Source organism: Suncus etruscus, chromosome 2, assembly GCF_024139225.1.
Source record: "Suncus etruscus isolate mSunEtr1 chromosome 2, mSunEtr1.pri.cur, whole genome shotgun sequence".
NCBI classification, from domain to species: domain Eukaryota; kingdom Metazoa; phylum Chordata; class Mammalia; order Eulipotyphla; family Soricidae; genus Suncus; species Suncus etruscus.
In genome coordinates, this window is record NC_064849.1 from 98407010 (window position 1) to 98420578 (window position 13569).

Here is a 13569-nt window from a genome sequence, read left to right on the forward strand (position 1 = left end):
TGGAGCTTGATAATTTGAGTTATGTGGTTTTGTTTGAAGGAAAGAAAAGCAATAGAATGGAGTAAAAAATAAGAAAAAATTAAAAAAATCAAATCAAATAAATCAAATAAATCAAATAAGCTGAAAATGGTGGAGTCCTTCTAGTCCTTTCAACCTCAGTTTGAGTGAGGATATGAAAAGGTAATTGAAACACCACATCAATACAGAAAGAAATATCAAATTAAATATCCAGTGAGCACTACAGCAGTAAAGACAAGCACCACACAATAGTCTCGGTTCTGAAATCAAACCATGCCGGAGTAAAAAAAGAAAGAGAAAGATAAAATAAAATGAAATAAAATTGGAGACATCAACTTCAATATCTACACCAAAATAAAGACGTCAATAAAAATCGATCAATCAATAAATTTATATGTGGAAAAATGATTATTTTGTGCTTTTTTTTTTTCTCTTTTTCTCCCTGCAAAGGCACAGGAACTATTGGGGCTATTACAGAGGAAATTCCCTTGGCCTAGGAGATACAGGGTTTCTCCACCCCTGAAGTATACTGTCATGGGGTTAACTATAGACTCCTTGCATGATCATTTACTCTCCCCTGGGTGCTTTTTTGGTATATAGAAGAACTTCTGCTTCGTCATGGATGGTAAAATTAGACCTCTGTATCTAGAGATCTTGTCTGTGCAGCTCAAGGAATGGAGCTTATGATGAAGTCTTTCTTTGTGGTTCTAGTAGTTCTGCTTCTTTGGTGTCATTTTAATCCATCTTCTGTGGTTGGTGGTCTTGGTCATTACATTGCTCCTATGATGGAGCCTGGGATATAGTCTTTCGTTATGCTTCCGGAAGACCTGTTCAGTTGCGATTGTCTCAGTCAGACCTCTGGAATTGGAGATCTTGTTTGCTGAACAGATGGTAGACCAAAAGCTAGGTTAGTGCTTTTTGTTGTTGTTGTTGGTCCCGGGATGCATACTGTCCAGTCCTGGTTGTAACAACCAGTCATCTGTAGATAGCGATCTTGGCTTTTGCACAGATCAAAGAGTGACACGTCTTCTGATTTTGTCTTATCATTGGCTGGTGAGGAAGGACAACTTGCTCTTGGATCAAGTTGTTCCCATTTCTTTGTTGTCAGGTTATCAATTTAGTACTGGTACAGGTTGGTGTCAGAGCAGCATTATGGATGCCCTGGAGGGGATTTGGTTCCTGGAGCTGTTGTGGAGAACTGTCGTTTCTATGTCTAGATCCAGGAGTCAGGGATGGATGGTCAATGCTTAATTCCCTGGGGTCTAAGTTGTTTACACATGACATACATTCAGGGTGGGAGATGCCCCTGTGTTGTAAAAAAGTATAAGTTCTTATCCCTAATAGATAAGAGCTTGTTTTTACACATAAAAATTCCTCTTTTTTTTAATATGCCTTTGCAGGAAGAAGTGGTGTTACCTTATATTACTGGTGGATTTTGGGGTGGAGAGAGAAGAAAACAGACACAGAACAAAAACTAAAAATACATATGCTCACACATATCTAAAGAAAAAAATTTTTTATTTAAAAAAATAAAAAGAATAAATAAAAGATGTAATTAAAGGAATAAAGTGGGGCAGGGAGAGAGAGCATGGAGGCAAGGCATCTGTCCTTCCTGCAGAAGGACCGTGGCTCAAATCCCGGCATCCCACCTGACTCTCTCCACCCCTCACCCCCCTACCTCCCACTCCCCCACCCCCCCCACCCCCCACCCCCGTGCCCATCAGGGGTGATCTCTGAGCATAGAGCCAGGAGCACCATCTGAATGCTGCCAGGTGTGACCCAAAAGAAACAAAAACAAATCAAATAAAAAACCAAAAACAAAAACCAAAGAAAAAGAACAAAAACAAAACAAAACAAAACAAAAACAAAAAACGAAGAAGAAAAAAAAAAACAAAGAAAAAGGGAGAACGTGATACAGGAGATTACATTTGGGGAAAAAAAGGATAAGAGGTAGTGTTATATAGGTCTATACTTATGATGAAAGTATAGGCTTCCCCATTTCTTTTGAGATTTCCTTGTGGAGTGTGGGCTCCAGGCAGGGAGGTCTTGGGAAGAGTTCTTGCAGTGGGGGTCGTTTTGGAGCAAGGTCCGATATCAAGCCACAGGAGGACAATACTTTTAACATTTTTGAAAATTATATGTGAATAACCTGGAGGACAAGAGTTTAGTCCTGTACAGTGCTTTAAATATATGCATACTCGGGGCCGGAGAGATAACATGGAGGTAAGGCGTTTGCCTTTCATGCAGGAGGTCATCAGTTCAAATCCCGGTGTCCCATATGGTCCCCCGAGCCTGCCAGGAGCAATTTCTGAGCCTGGAGCCAGGAATAACCCTGAGCACTGCCGGCTGTGACACAAAAACCACACACACACACACACACACACACACACACACACACAAAATATATATATATATATATGTATATATATATGCATATCAATTACAGACTGTGTGAATGTTTAGGATTTTCATAAATAAAACAGGGAGGGAAGTTTTCAGCAGTCCTTGTGGAAATCTAAGTAGAACCTCAGAATGTATTTTTAATGAATGCAGCCTTTGAACCCCATAACTCATTGTTCCCAGAAACAAGGGCCACCAAATCCTGCTGCCAGGCGAGTCCTTTGATGGAATTTCATTGGCCACACTCACACCATAATAAACCATGTTTTAATTTTTTTCTATCTTCATTTTGCAAGCACAGAGCAACATAAATTATTTACCTTAAAAATAAACAAAACTGTGACTTCTTGGCCCCCCCTTGCTAAATATATTCGTCACTCAGACTTCTACAGAACTTTCAATACATGGTTTCAGTATATGGTTCACAAGTTGACAACAGAATTTCTACTTTTTCAGAGATTGTGACTCACATTCTTATTTTCCTGATTCTAAATCTCCAGCTCTGAACTACCATGAAAGTAACTGTCATATGCCCAAATTACAGTAAGAGGTGTCTGCTCCTTTATAAAAGAAGACTTGGGTTCTTGTCCTGATCTTGTGATTACCTAGTAGTTAACTCTGAGATAGCATTGCCCCAGGACTCATTTTTCATCTACATATGATAATTGAGGTAGACCTACATCAAAGCCATGCTAGTCACTGAGGATATAATACAAGATATAATAAGATATAATACAAATAAGGATATAATAAGATATAATACAAAAGAATACAAGACCCATTTCAGGATACTGAGGATCTTTGAATGCGCTGCCTAGAGGAATGAAGTAGAAATTTGCAAATGGAGATGTTATAAATACAAAAAAGAAAAAGAAAGAAAGAAAGAAAGAAAGAAAGAAAGAAAGAAAGAAAGAAAGAAAGAAAGAAAGAAAGAAAGAAAGAAAGAAAGAAAGAAAGAAAGAAAGAAAGAAAGAAAGAAAGAAAGAAAGAAAGAAAAAGAAGGAAAGAAAGAAAGAAGAAAGAATATCTATAACAGGGAAGGCTACTTAGACATATCAGTTGGGTTTGGGTTTTAAAGGATGAGTTTGAAAAAGGATATTCCAGATAGAAAGACCTGAATGGGTAGTATGTTTAGTAGTTAAACTAGCAATTTAATGGAAGGCACTTTGAAGGCATCACTAATATTGAAGTACAAAATATGAGGTTGAAAAAAAAAAAGAATCAATGAGTGTGCTGGAGGCCAAAGATAAAACAGCTCAGAAAACCCTGCTTATTTCTACTTATACTTGATCTTGTTCCTAAATTAACTTTATGTATGATGGGATTTTAATTGTGGAAGTCAGGAATTTGCAAACTGTTCATTATACCTCCTTCTCCCATGCTCATATCCAATTCATCATTGGTTATGGCTAGTTTTGTCTGACTATCACCATTTCCATCACTTAACTCAGGAAATAGTTATCTCTTTACTCCACAATAATTATATATATTTTATGATCTATTTGATTTCCTTTCAATATCAAGTTGCCTTTGAAATCAGGATAATCTCAATGTGGTAATTTGATCATGTCCACCTTTTTTGGGGGAAGGGGGGTTTTGGGCCACACCTGTTTGATGCTCAGGGGTTACTCCTGGCTAAGCACTCAGAAATTGCCCCTGGTTTGGGGGGACCATATGGGATGCTGAGGGATCGAATCACGGTCCTTCCTTGGCTAGCACTTGCAAGGAAGACACCTTACCTCTAGCGCCACCTCTTTGCCCCCATGTCCACCTTTTGACACCCAATTTTCCATTCCTTATTAGAATTTAATATAGCCCAAAGGGATTTTTATTTTTGCTTGCATCTCTTACCATTTATTTATGCTTAAGGATATTTCTATCTTGATTTAACTGTATTATTCTACTTGTCATGTTTTCTCCTATTCCACTTCACTAGTGAGGCTTCCCTGACCTATTATGCCCAGCAATATTCTATTATGCAGCATTATAAATTGCTTCCACATAGAACATATCATAATTATAATTACACATCTATTTGCTTAAAGCCCTTTCCTTTACTATCATGAAAAGCCCAGGGGAAGACTATCTGTTTTTGCATACTATTTAATTTTGATGGTACCTAACAAATGAGAAAAAGACTGGACTAACAGTCAGGATGCAGAGAAGAGTACCCACATCATGGCAAGTTTGTGACCACAATAAGGGATTTGGTCGAACCCTCAGGGTTCCATCAGATGACTCCAAACCAACTGATGAAATGGAGAAAAAAGTATTAGTGAGATGTCTCAGTGGAAAATTATGTAAGATGAGGAATACTGAGACAGGATCTCTAAGCCAGCTCTCCACCTTACTACTCTCATCTTTCTTCTCATAGATGATAGCTGACACCATTTTTTATTTTATTTTGTATTCAAAAGACTTGAAAGTTAATCTATGTGCATAATGTGCTGTTTCTATTTTCCATGTACTGATAGGTAAAAACTCTTACTGTTTTTTTTTTTTTATTGAATCTTGAGAAGTTTCAAGGTAGACAGACATGATACTGTGGAGCCTCTCTTGGTTTTTCTCAAAGACTATTATTGGGCTAGAGAGATAGCAAAGCATTAAGGCATTTGCCTTGCACACAGCCAATTCAGGATGGATGGTGGTTCGAATCCCAGAACCTCAAATGGTCCCCCTTGCAAGCCAGGAGTGATTTCTGAGTGCAGACCTAGGAATGACCTCTGAGCACTGCCGGGTGTGACCCAAACCCCTCCCCACACACACAAAAAAAGACCATTGTTTACATTTTAGACTAGTGGAAAGAGAAGAATACAATTAATAAATGGGAAAGGCTTGGCAAGTATATTAAGACACCTTCAACAAAGAAACTGAAATACTAGCCTGTGAGTCAACTTGCTCTCATTCCCATCCTGTCCCTTATCTCTCCCCAAATCGAGCTCATCTCCTATTATGACTCTAACCATTTTTTTTTCAGTCACTTGACTTCCTGAAGAGCTTGGACACAGTTCTCGCCTGTTACTTTTACTTTAAGCCAATTCTTTTGATGGCTTTCTTGCTCCCCTTTTGGATTTAACTTGGAATAAAATTCTTCCACTTTAACTCTCTCCACTTGTGGGCAGTTTGATATCATGAAGAGAATAAGATTTATAGTTAATCCACCCACTCTCCAGCTGCAAAATCTTTGTTTGATTACATGACCTTATTTCATCTCTACTTTTTCAGTGTATAAAATACAAAAAGTTATTACAACCTTCTAGAATTTTCTTGGGTATCAAATCTATTAGACCATGGGAGAGTTAGATGCTCCATAATGGCTAGATTGTAGAAACCTTTCCATAACTGTCCTGGGATTAGCATGTTTTTTGTTCTTCTGGTCAGCCTCTTCATCACCATCAGATCATATATCCCATCCACACAAATCCCAAACCTGTAAACTTTGTTATTACTAGTGGTCTAATTTCACAAATAAGGAACCTGTGCTAAAATTTTTAAAGGAAATTAAAGGATAAGATTAAGATCTTAAGAATTCATAGACTTCATTTTTATGAGCAGTATAGAGCCACGTTTTAGATTGGAATTACTGGTATGAAGCCAGGATTAACCCAAACCCCAGTGTTTTCCAGAGATAGGGAAGAGGTAGAAGGAACAGGGCTAACGGGTGGGAAGTAAGACCTGTTTTCACAATTTACACTCTTGGTCTTGGTCTACTGAGTGGACTTAGTAGAGTTTACGGGTGAAACTCTTGAATTAAAGGTCTGTTAGCCTGGAAAATTCAGGTTGGTTATTTTCTTCCCTTCCCACTCTGGCACTTGGTGCACCTATAGAATTACTGCTTTTTCCTAATATGCATCAAATATATTTGAAAAAAATTGTAGATGATCTGATTTTATTTCACAATCAACTATCTTTTTCTCTGACAAATAAATTAAGCCTTAAGTACACGATAAGTTTTCAGATTAAACTTCTGCCTACTTTCTTCTTCTCTCTTGTTTACTTTATTTCAAACACCTCACTTTAGATGGTATAGTTAGTTTGTGATTGATTCAAAAGCTACTACCAGGAATTCCCCAATAAATTCCCCAATAAATACAAGGACTGGAGAAATAGGATGGAGGTAGGGTATTTGCCTTGCATGAAGAAGGATGGTGGTTTGAAATCTGGCATTCCATATGGTCCCCTGAGCCTGCCAGGAGCGATTTCTCAGGGTAGAGCCAGGAGTAACCCCTGAGCGCTGCCAGGTGTGACCCAAAAACAAAAAATAAAAAACAAACAAAAAATAAATGCAGGACTTCACTATAGAGATAATCTATGAGAGAGAATGACTTATCAAAAAGCCATGCTTAGGGCCAGAGAGATAGCACAGAGATAGGGCATTTGCCTTGCACACATTAGTCCTCGACCCAGGACTGATGGTAGTTCAAATCCCCGAATCCCATATGGTCCTCTGAGCCTGCCAGAAGCGATTTCTGAGCTCAGAGCAAGAGTAACTCCTGAGTGATGCCAGGTGTGACCCAAAAACAACAATAAAAGCCATGCCCTTTCCAAGACTTTCCAAGTCCCATTGGGATTATTTCTTTTATCTGTTGCTAATTTCCTCTAGGTAATCACTCTTTCTTAATTTCACATCCCCAAATAAATTGGAAATGAGAAAATGGGAATGACTTGGATTCACTTGAGAAAATGAGGTGAGAAACAACTGGTGAAAAGCAAAACAGGGAAATCTATTTGTTTCATTGCAAAGAAAATAGAGCAAAATCTGTGTGGATGGGCTTTGTCTTTGACAAGCTCAAATAAGCATGTAGATGTTTTATGAAAAACAACAGAAGTTTCTTCATTTTTGTTGTCAGCCATTTTTTTTCTAAAATTTCATCATATCTTGTGTAATTGAGGTCTGCACAAACTTAAGGCAAAGCTAGTTCTCTTTCCCAAGGCTGCTGTAATTAAGTGTATTCAAGAAATAAAATGATTGAATCCTTTCTAGACTTAACTTCTCATGGGAATTAAGGATTATGAGACTGAAGACCCTGAAAAAGTTTTAAATTAAAAACTCTTGCAAAAGTCATATTTTGTTAAAAAGTAATCATGTTTCATGAAGTTCCTGCACTGAACTTGTGTTAAATGTCACATATTGCAGATGAATCAGTGATGAATGGAGCATATGTCTTGCACATGTGAGGTCCAAGGTTTGATCTCTGACATCTATATCACTGCATACAGTTTCTGCACCACCACCACCACAAAACGTAATTGGTACATTTTGGCAAGTTATCTAGCTTCCAATGATCAGAACTTATTTCATTATATCCTTAATCTTTCTACACAAGGGGATGATGAAAGCAACAGGAGAAAGCAAACAAGATTTTTATGGTAGACCTTGGACCCTAATCTTTTGTTTTCTTAAATGCTTTCAAGGATTATTCTCAGTTTATGTTAGAACAGTTTTTTGTAGGAATGTTGGAATGTAAAAATGCCTTTCTGTAAATAGAAAAAGATATATCTTACTTTTCCTTCTCCTACCCCTTATCTTTGTACCTGCCCCAAACTGACCTGTTACAGAAAAATCTCATCACTATGCAAATTCAGTCCACATTGGTCAGAACTCCAAACTTGATATGAGTCTCAGCCTGGCTTAATCACACCCTCTTTTTTTCCTCATTTTTGAAGGAACTACAGAATCTTATATTTTGTCCTCCTTGCAGGCTGACATGTTCACCTGCCACAGAGAAAAAGGACTATTTTGCATAGAATATCAGGTGAACTGAGCTTAAAGTTAAGATCTGTCCCTCTTGTCTCAAGTCCCACAGAGGTAATATGGGCAGCCCAAGTGAATGCCATACACATAGACATTTTTTTACCACTATTGAAGGGTGATAAGATAAGGAAACCCCAAAATTTTAATGGGGCATAAAAGCAAACATCCAATGTTTAGCCAGTTAGGAGTCATTATCTTGATTATTCTGTAAAGTAAATAAATTTTTCTTCTTTTCTATACACGCCAGAAAATACGGTACTTGCTCCTCTGGCCTCAAATTTTTTTATTATTTAAACTGGATACATGATTTTTATGTTTTTGTTGTTGTTGTTGTTGCTGCTGCTTTTTTCTGTTGTTTTTGTTTTCTTCTTTTTCTTGTCTTTTTTTATTTTTGTTATGTTTTTCTTTTTTTTCCCCTCTCCTCTTAAATTGATATTTATAACCTCAATGGACTCCTCCTGGTTTTTGTTTGTTGGATTTTTGCCCCCCCCACTTTATTCTTTCCTTCAAACAGAACCACATAACTTGAATTATCTTGTTATGCCTCATAGATTGAGGGGGAAATAATGGATAGTACCAAAACCAAATAGACATAAGAACATTGAGTAAACATAAAAAAATGATCAGACTTAAATACCAAATCCAAAGCCAAAGACAACAGAATCAATACCCAACCTATAATACGCTAGTTACAGAGGGGACCTCTTATTCTAGCAGCCCAGGGGGGGGGGCAAAGAAGGGGGATATAGGATGCATGCTTGGAACAGAGATGGAGGAAGGATAACACTAGTGGTGGGAATGTCACTATGTACCTAAAATATTATTGCGAAAGATTTGTAATTCACTTTAGTCAAAATAAAAAATATTTTAAAAAATACATAATTTAAGGTCCTCTAAGGAAATAGGCTTTTCATAGTGACCAGAAACTCTAAAGCAGGTTTATGCTGCTACATCATAGAGATAACTCTGCTTTGTTAAAGATAAAAGGAAGATGCATCTTTGTTGACACTAAATTTTACCAGAAATGAGGGAGATTAGAAGTTTATAAGCATTCTGTTTTCCCGAAACAGACATAAATGAGTTGATAAGATTTTCAAAAATATTGAGTCCAGCTAAGATATTAAAAGATAATACTGAAGAAGAAAAAAACCTTCCTTTTCCCGACCTTGCAAGGTTTCTTCTTGAGCTTTGTGGCTCCACCAAGGACTTCATGACCAAAGGAGACCACTCTGAGATATCATGATCTGCCTGCTTCTGCTCGGTTGGCCACTCAATGTTAATAAGTATTGACACTTATGGCTATTGAAATAGGGATATTCATTGAGTCATAGAGGACATGTGTAAGTATGAGAGTGTGTGAGTTCTCTCTAAGCACTGTAACCTTTTTTGAAAAATTTCAAAAATTACCTTTGAGTCAAACCTATAGTGTCTCACTTATAATTGGTGAGTAACCCAGGAAAAAGTGAACTGAAAAGTGCATTATAAGATTTAATAGAACCTTGCACCTTGATCCTGATTAGGTATTATTTTTATTAATTTTTAAAAATTTAAAATCTTTGTCGAGTTAGTTACATGCAGTCACAAGAAATGGTATAGAAAAATCTCAAATGCCTTTTGAACAGCTTCCTCAAATGGTAAATCTTACATAACTTTAGGACTATAATGCACCAAACAAATGAAACTTTATATAAACCACCTTTTTTATTTAGATTTTACCAGTTTTATAAGAATTGTTGATGTATGTATGAATTTTTAAGTTTGTGTGTCTTTGATTACTATAGAATAAGCCTTACTATTAATAAGAATGTTTCATCCCAGTTTATTTTAATTTTTCAAAATTATTTTAGTTGGTCCTGAGTTTATACCTTTGTATATCAATTTTAGAATGAGTTTGTATGTGTCTGCAAAACATAAGGATTTGGGAATTAGAGAGATAGTACAGAGATAGAACACTTGTTTTTCACATGACTGACCTGGGTTAAAGTCCCAGCACCAAATATAGTTCCTTCCTTCAAGAATGACCCCTGGATGTAAAGCGAAAAGTAAGTCCTGAGCACAGCCAGTTGTGGCACCAACGCAAAACAGAACAACACAAAAAGGCACTAATATTTTGATCAAAACAGTAACAGATCAATTTTGGAATAAATGACTTCTTTTTACTACATCTAATATTTTTATCTATGATCACAATGTGTTTACATTTATTTGACTTTTTACTTATTTAACTAGCATTTGTAATTTAACTCTTTTAATTAATTAATTTTTTACTTAACTAGCATTTCTGTACTTTTGTAATTTCTCTTAGAAACCCACCCCAAGGTTCACAATCAGATCTCAAGGACATTTAAGGAGAGATCCTGCTTTGATAATCTACCTTTTTGGCAGTAGTGAGGTTCACCACTCAGTTGTAGAACAGCTTCATATTCAGTGTCTAAGTGACCTTCAGTTAGTGTTTTCACTTCTCTGAGGCTGAATTTCTCTAATTAAGAAGTGAAAATAACAGTGCTCTTAAAAATACAAATAATGCTAAAAAATGCAATTGAATTAAACAGGAGAAGAGATGGGAAAGCACCCAGATGTGATGAATAGTTCTTTTTCTTTGCTCTCTCCCTTGTTCCTCACTCCTTCCCTTTTCTTGCTCTCTCCCTACTTCCTTATCCTTTCATTCTCTTCCTTGTCATTCCTGATTCATGTCACTGACCACTCTGTATGGGACCTGGGGTTTTCCCATTTGGTAGAATTTGCTTGATTAGTTGAATAAGAAGCTGATTCCCCAGATCTAGTAAGTCCCCAGAATTCCTTTTCCTGCACCATGCCTCATTCTTGCAGAAAAAAAAGTAATTATGAGGACTATTATGAAATCTTGTTTTTAATCTAGCATGTTTGGTGAAGCTCTTATCTTTGTTCTGATGAAAGAAAGGTGATATTTGGTGACTGGTCAGCAGTTGATGTCCTTGTTTGATTTGGGTATAGATAAAACAAATAATAGTAGTAGAGAAGTGAGTTCATAGTTGGTTGTAGACTGTCCTAAAGTTCTTTGACTGAACCCCAAGAAATAGACTCAGATTAGCAGGACAGGAGGAGCTAGTCATAATTCTGTCATTACAATACACTTTGTACCAGAGATGACTCTATGGGGAGACCCAAAGTAGTGAGCCAAGGAACAGGAATTTCTCCTTTAGAAACTCCTATTAAACTGGAGTCCCTCTAGAGATGCTCATTCCTCCTCCTTTCCTGTTTGGCAAAGGTTTCCTCAGTTAATTTGGAATAAGGCTTCTCCTTCCTTCCATCCTCACTAGAAACCCGGCCAGATGAATGACGCAGAGGCTGCCTTGGGGCTCAGAAGCTCTTGAACTTACTAGTGGGGTATCGATGTTAGCATCCTAATTGTTACCAGCTGATCATGTATTCTAACTGGTCAGCAGTCTGGAAAGATTGTGTCACCTTCTGCCTTTACCCTATAAATGTCAAACCTAGATGAAAATCACAGGCAAGGAAATTTCCAGTGCAATCCTCGCCTTGCAGGCTACTAAAAAAAAGGAAGAAGCAGCTTTGTTAGAAGTCTGTTTACATTAGAAACAGAAGCTCTGAGACTTATAGCTCTGGGCTCCCAGACTTATGCCTTGAATATGCAAGGACCTAGGATCATCCCTGGCATCACCTCATGCTCCTCCCAGAGCTTCTGAGTATAGTCCTAGAGATCCCTGAATGCTGCTAAGATGGTTCTTGTGGCCCTCAGCACTCCTGGACCAGATGGTCACTGAAGGTTCTGGCTTTTTCATTGAATCACTTGACCAGTGGATTTAGAATCACCAGGAATGGTTTCCAGGCCCCTTGAACACTGCTTGGGAGGCAAAAGAAAAATGGGGGGGGGAATGGCTTTTTAGAATTGTATTGATTTTGGAAGCAGAGAGCCACTAGAAATAAAACTTCAAACAGCTGTTGGTCTGTCAATGTATTTTTAATGTTTTTTAAAGAGATGCTGTCCAGGGATATTATCTATCATGTATTTCTCCCCTTCAGTTTTTTCAGAGGAAGTGGTAAGAGTGGCACTATTTAATCAGGGAGTTAGTGCAGAGAAGGAAGTTGGCCCCTGCCTAATTCCTTCCAGGTGTCTGAGGCACATGCCCTCGCCCAAGTCATCACAGTGCTTCAGGGAAGTAATGCCAGTCACCCATGCAAATCTCTCCTCTGTTTTCTTCAGCAAGGATTGAAAATAGTGCATCATGCAGAGAAGACACTGTCCAGCTTCTGCAAGTGGCAGAAGAGCATCAATCCTAAGAGTGACCTCAGCCCTGCCCATCATGATATAGCTGTCCTTATTACCAGGTACCCCAGAGACTCCATGGATGGGGTGGAAGAGAGGGTTTGTGAGATGAGGGAGGGGGAGGTGGAGGTTGACAGGTGAAAGAGTTATGAGTTATTCTCACTCTTGATTGTTTTATAAATATGCCTTCTAAGACTACTATTTCCTCTGCCAGTGAAGAATAATTAAAATTGAGTTCTTGGGGCTGGAGAGATGGTATAGTGGGTAGCTTGCATACAGCTAACCTGTGTTCCAGCTTTGTCAGTTCATGTAGTTTCCTGAGCACTACCAGGAGTGATTCCTAAGTGCAAAGTCAGGAGTAAGCCCTGAGCATTGCTGGGTGTGTCCCGAAATACATAAACTTTTTTAATTACATTTAAAAAAATTGGCAGTTCTGTGAACAATCAAGAGGGTTGTTTATAGCTCCTTAATAAAGTGCTGGTAACCTTTACATTTTTGACCATGTATATCATACATACAGGTATGTTATGTGTTCTAATTTCCTCTAATTTACAAACATGAATATCTTCACATAAATCAGTTTTCTTTAACTCGTCCTTTTGATGGGAGGGTGAAGTTGATGTTGGGATGGAATATGGTGAGTAGTTCCTGCCTTAAGTTAGCTAGCTGGTTTGATTATACCTTTCCCTCCTTCATGAAGGATTAATATGTTCTTTCCACATATAGACTCCTACAATGCTAATAAGAATCATGAAAATTCGTAATGCTCAAAGCTGTGAAAAGATAGTGAATTTTTTTTTACCAATCCATACTTCGGGAAAGTCTGGGAAAGTGGTTCTCTGAAAAACGAGGAGTTACTCCTTGAAATTCTAAGTCAACCTGGACAACAGTTCAATTTGGCGTTACTTGCTCCCTGCAATGCTAAAGATCACCAGGACCTGCCCAGCAGTGTTCAGGGGTCTCAAGGGCCCCCCTCACATGCAATGTTTGGGAGGCCACATGGTACTAGATACCAAACTCATTGAGTGCATGCAATCTCTCTTAAGATCACCACTTTTTACTTTCTTTTTAAGCTGGGCAAATTATAGGTTTATGTCCTAGATAAGGAGATTATATATAAAAACACTCC

The 13569-nt window shown here is 37.8% G+C and overlaps 2 protein-coding genes across 3 annotated transcripts in view; one reads left to right on the forward strand and one right to left on the reverse strand.

Annotated features, from left to right (window-relative positions):
- TARS1 (threonyl-tRNA synthetase 1) overlaps nt 1-13569 on the reverse strand; it is a 387157-nt gene that overhangs the window by 210186 nt on the left and 163402 nt on the right. The window lies entirely within an intron of this gene.
- Nucleotides 1-13569, forward strand: part of ADAMTS12 (ADAM metallopeptidase with thrombospondin type 1 motif 12) — a 321939-nt gene that overhangs the window by 202578 nt on the left and 105792 nt on the right. For both annotated transcript variants that reach the window (XM_049767671.1, XM_049767672.1), the window contains exon 6: nt 12378-12502. In XM_049767671.1, the coding sequence (XP_049623628.1) occupies nt 12378-12502 (125 nt within the window). The remainder of the gene's footprint in view (nt 1-12377; nt 12503-13569) is intronic.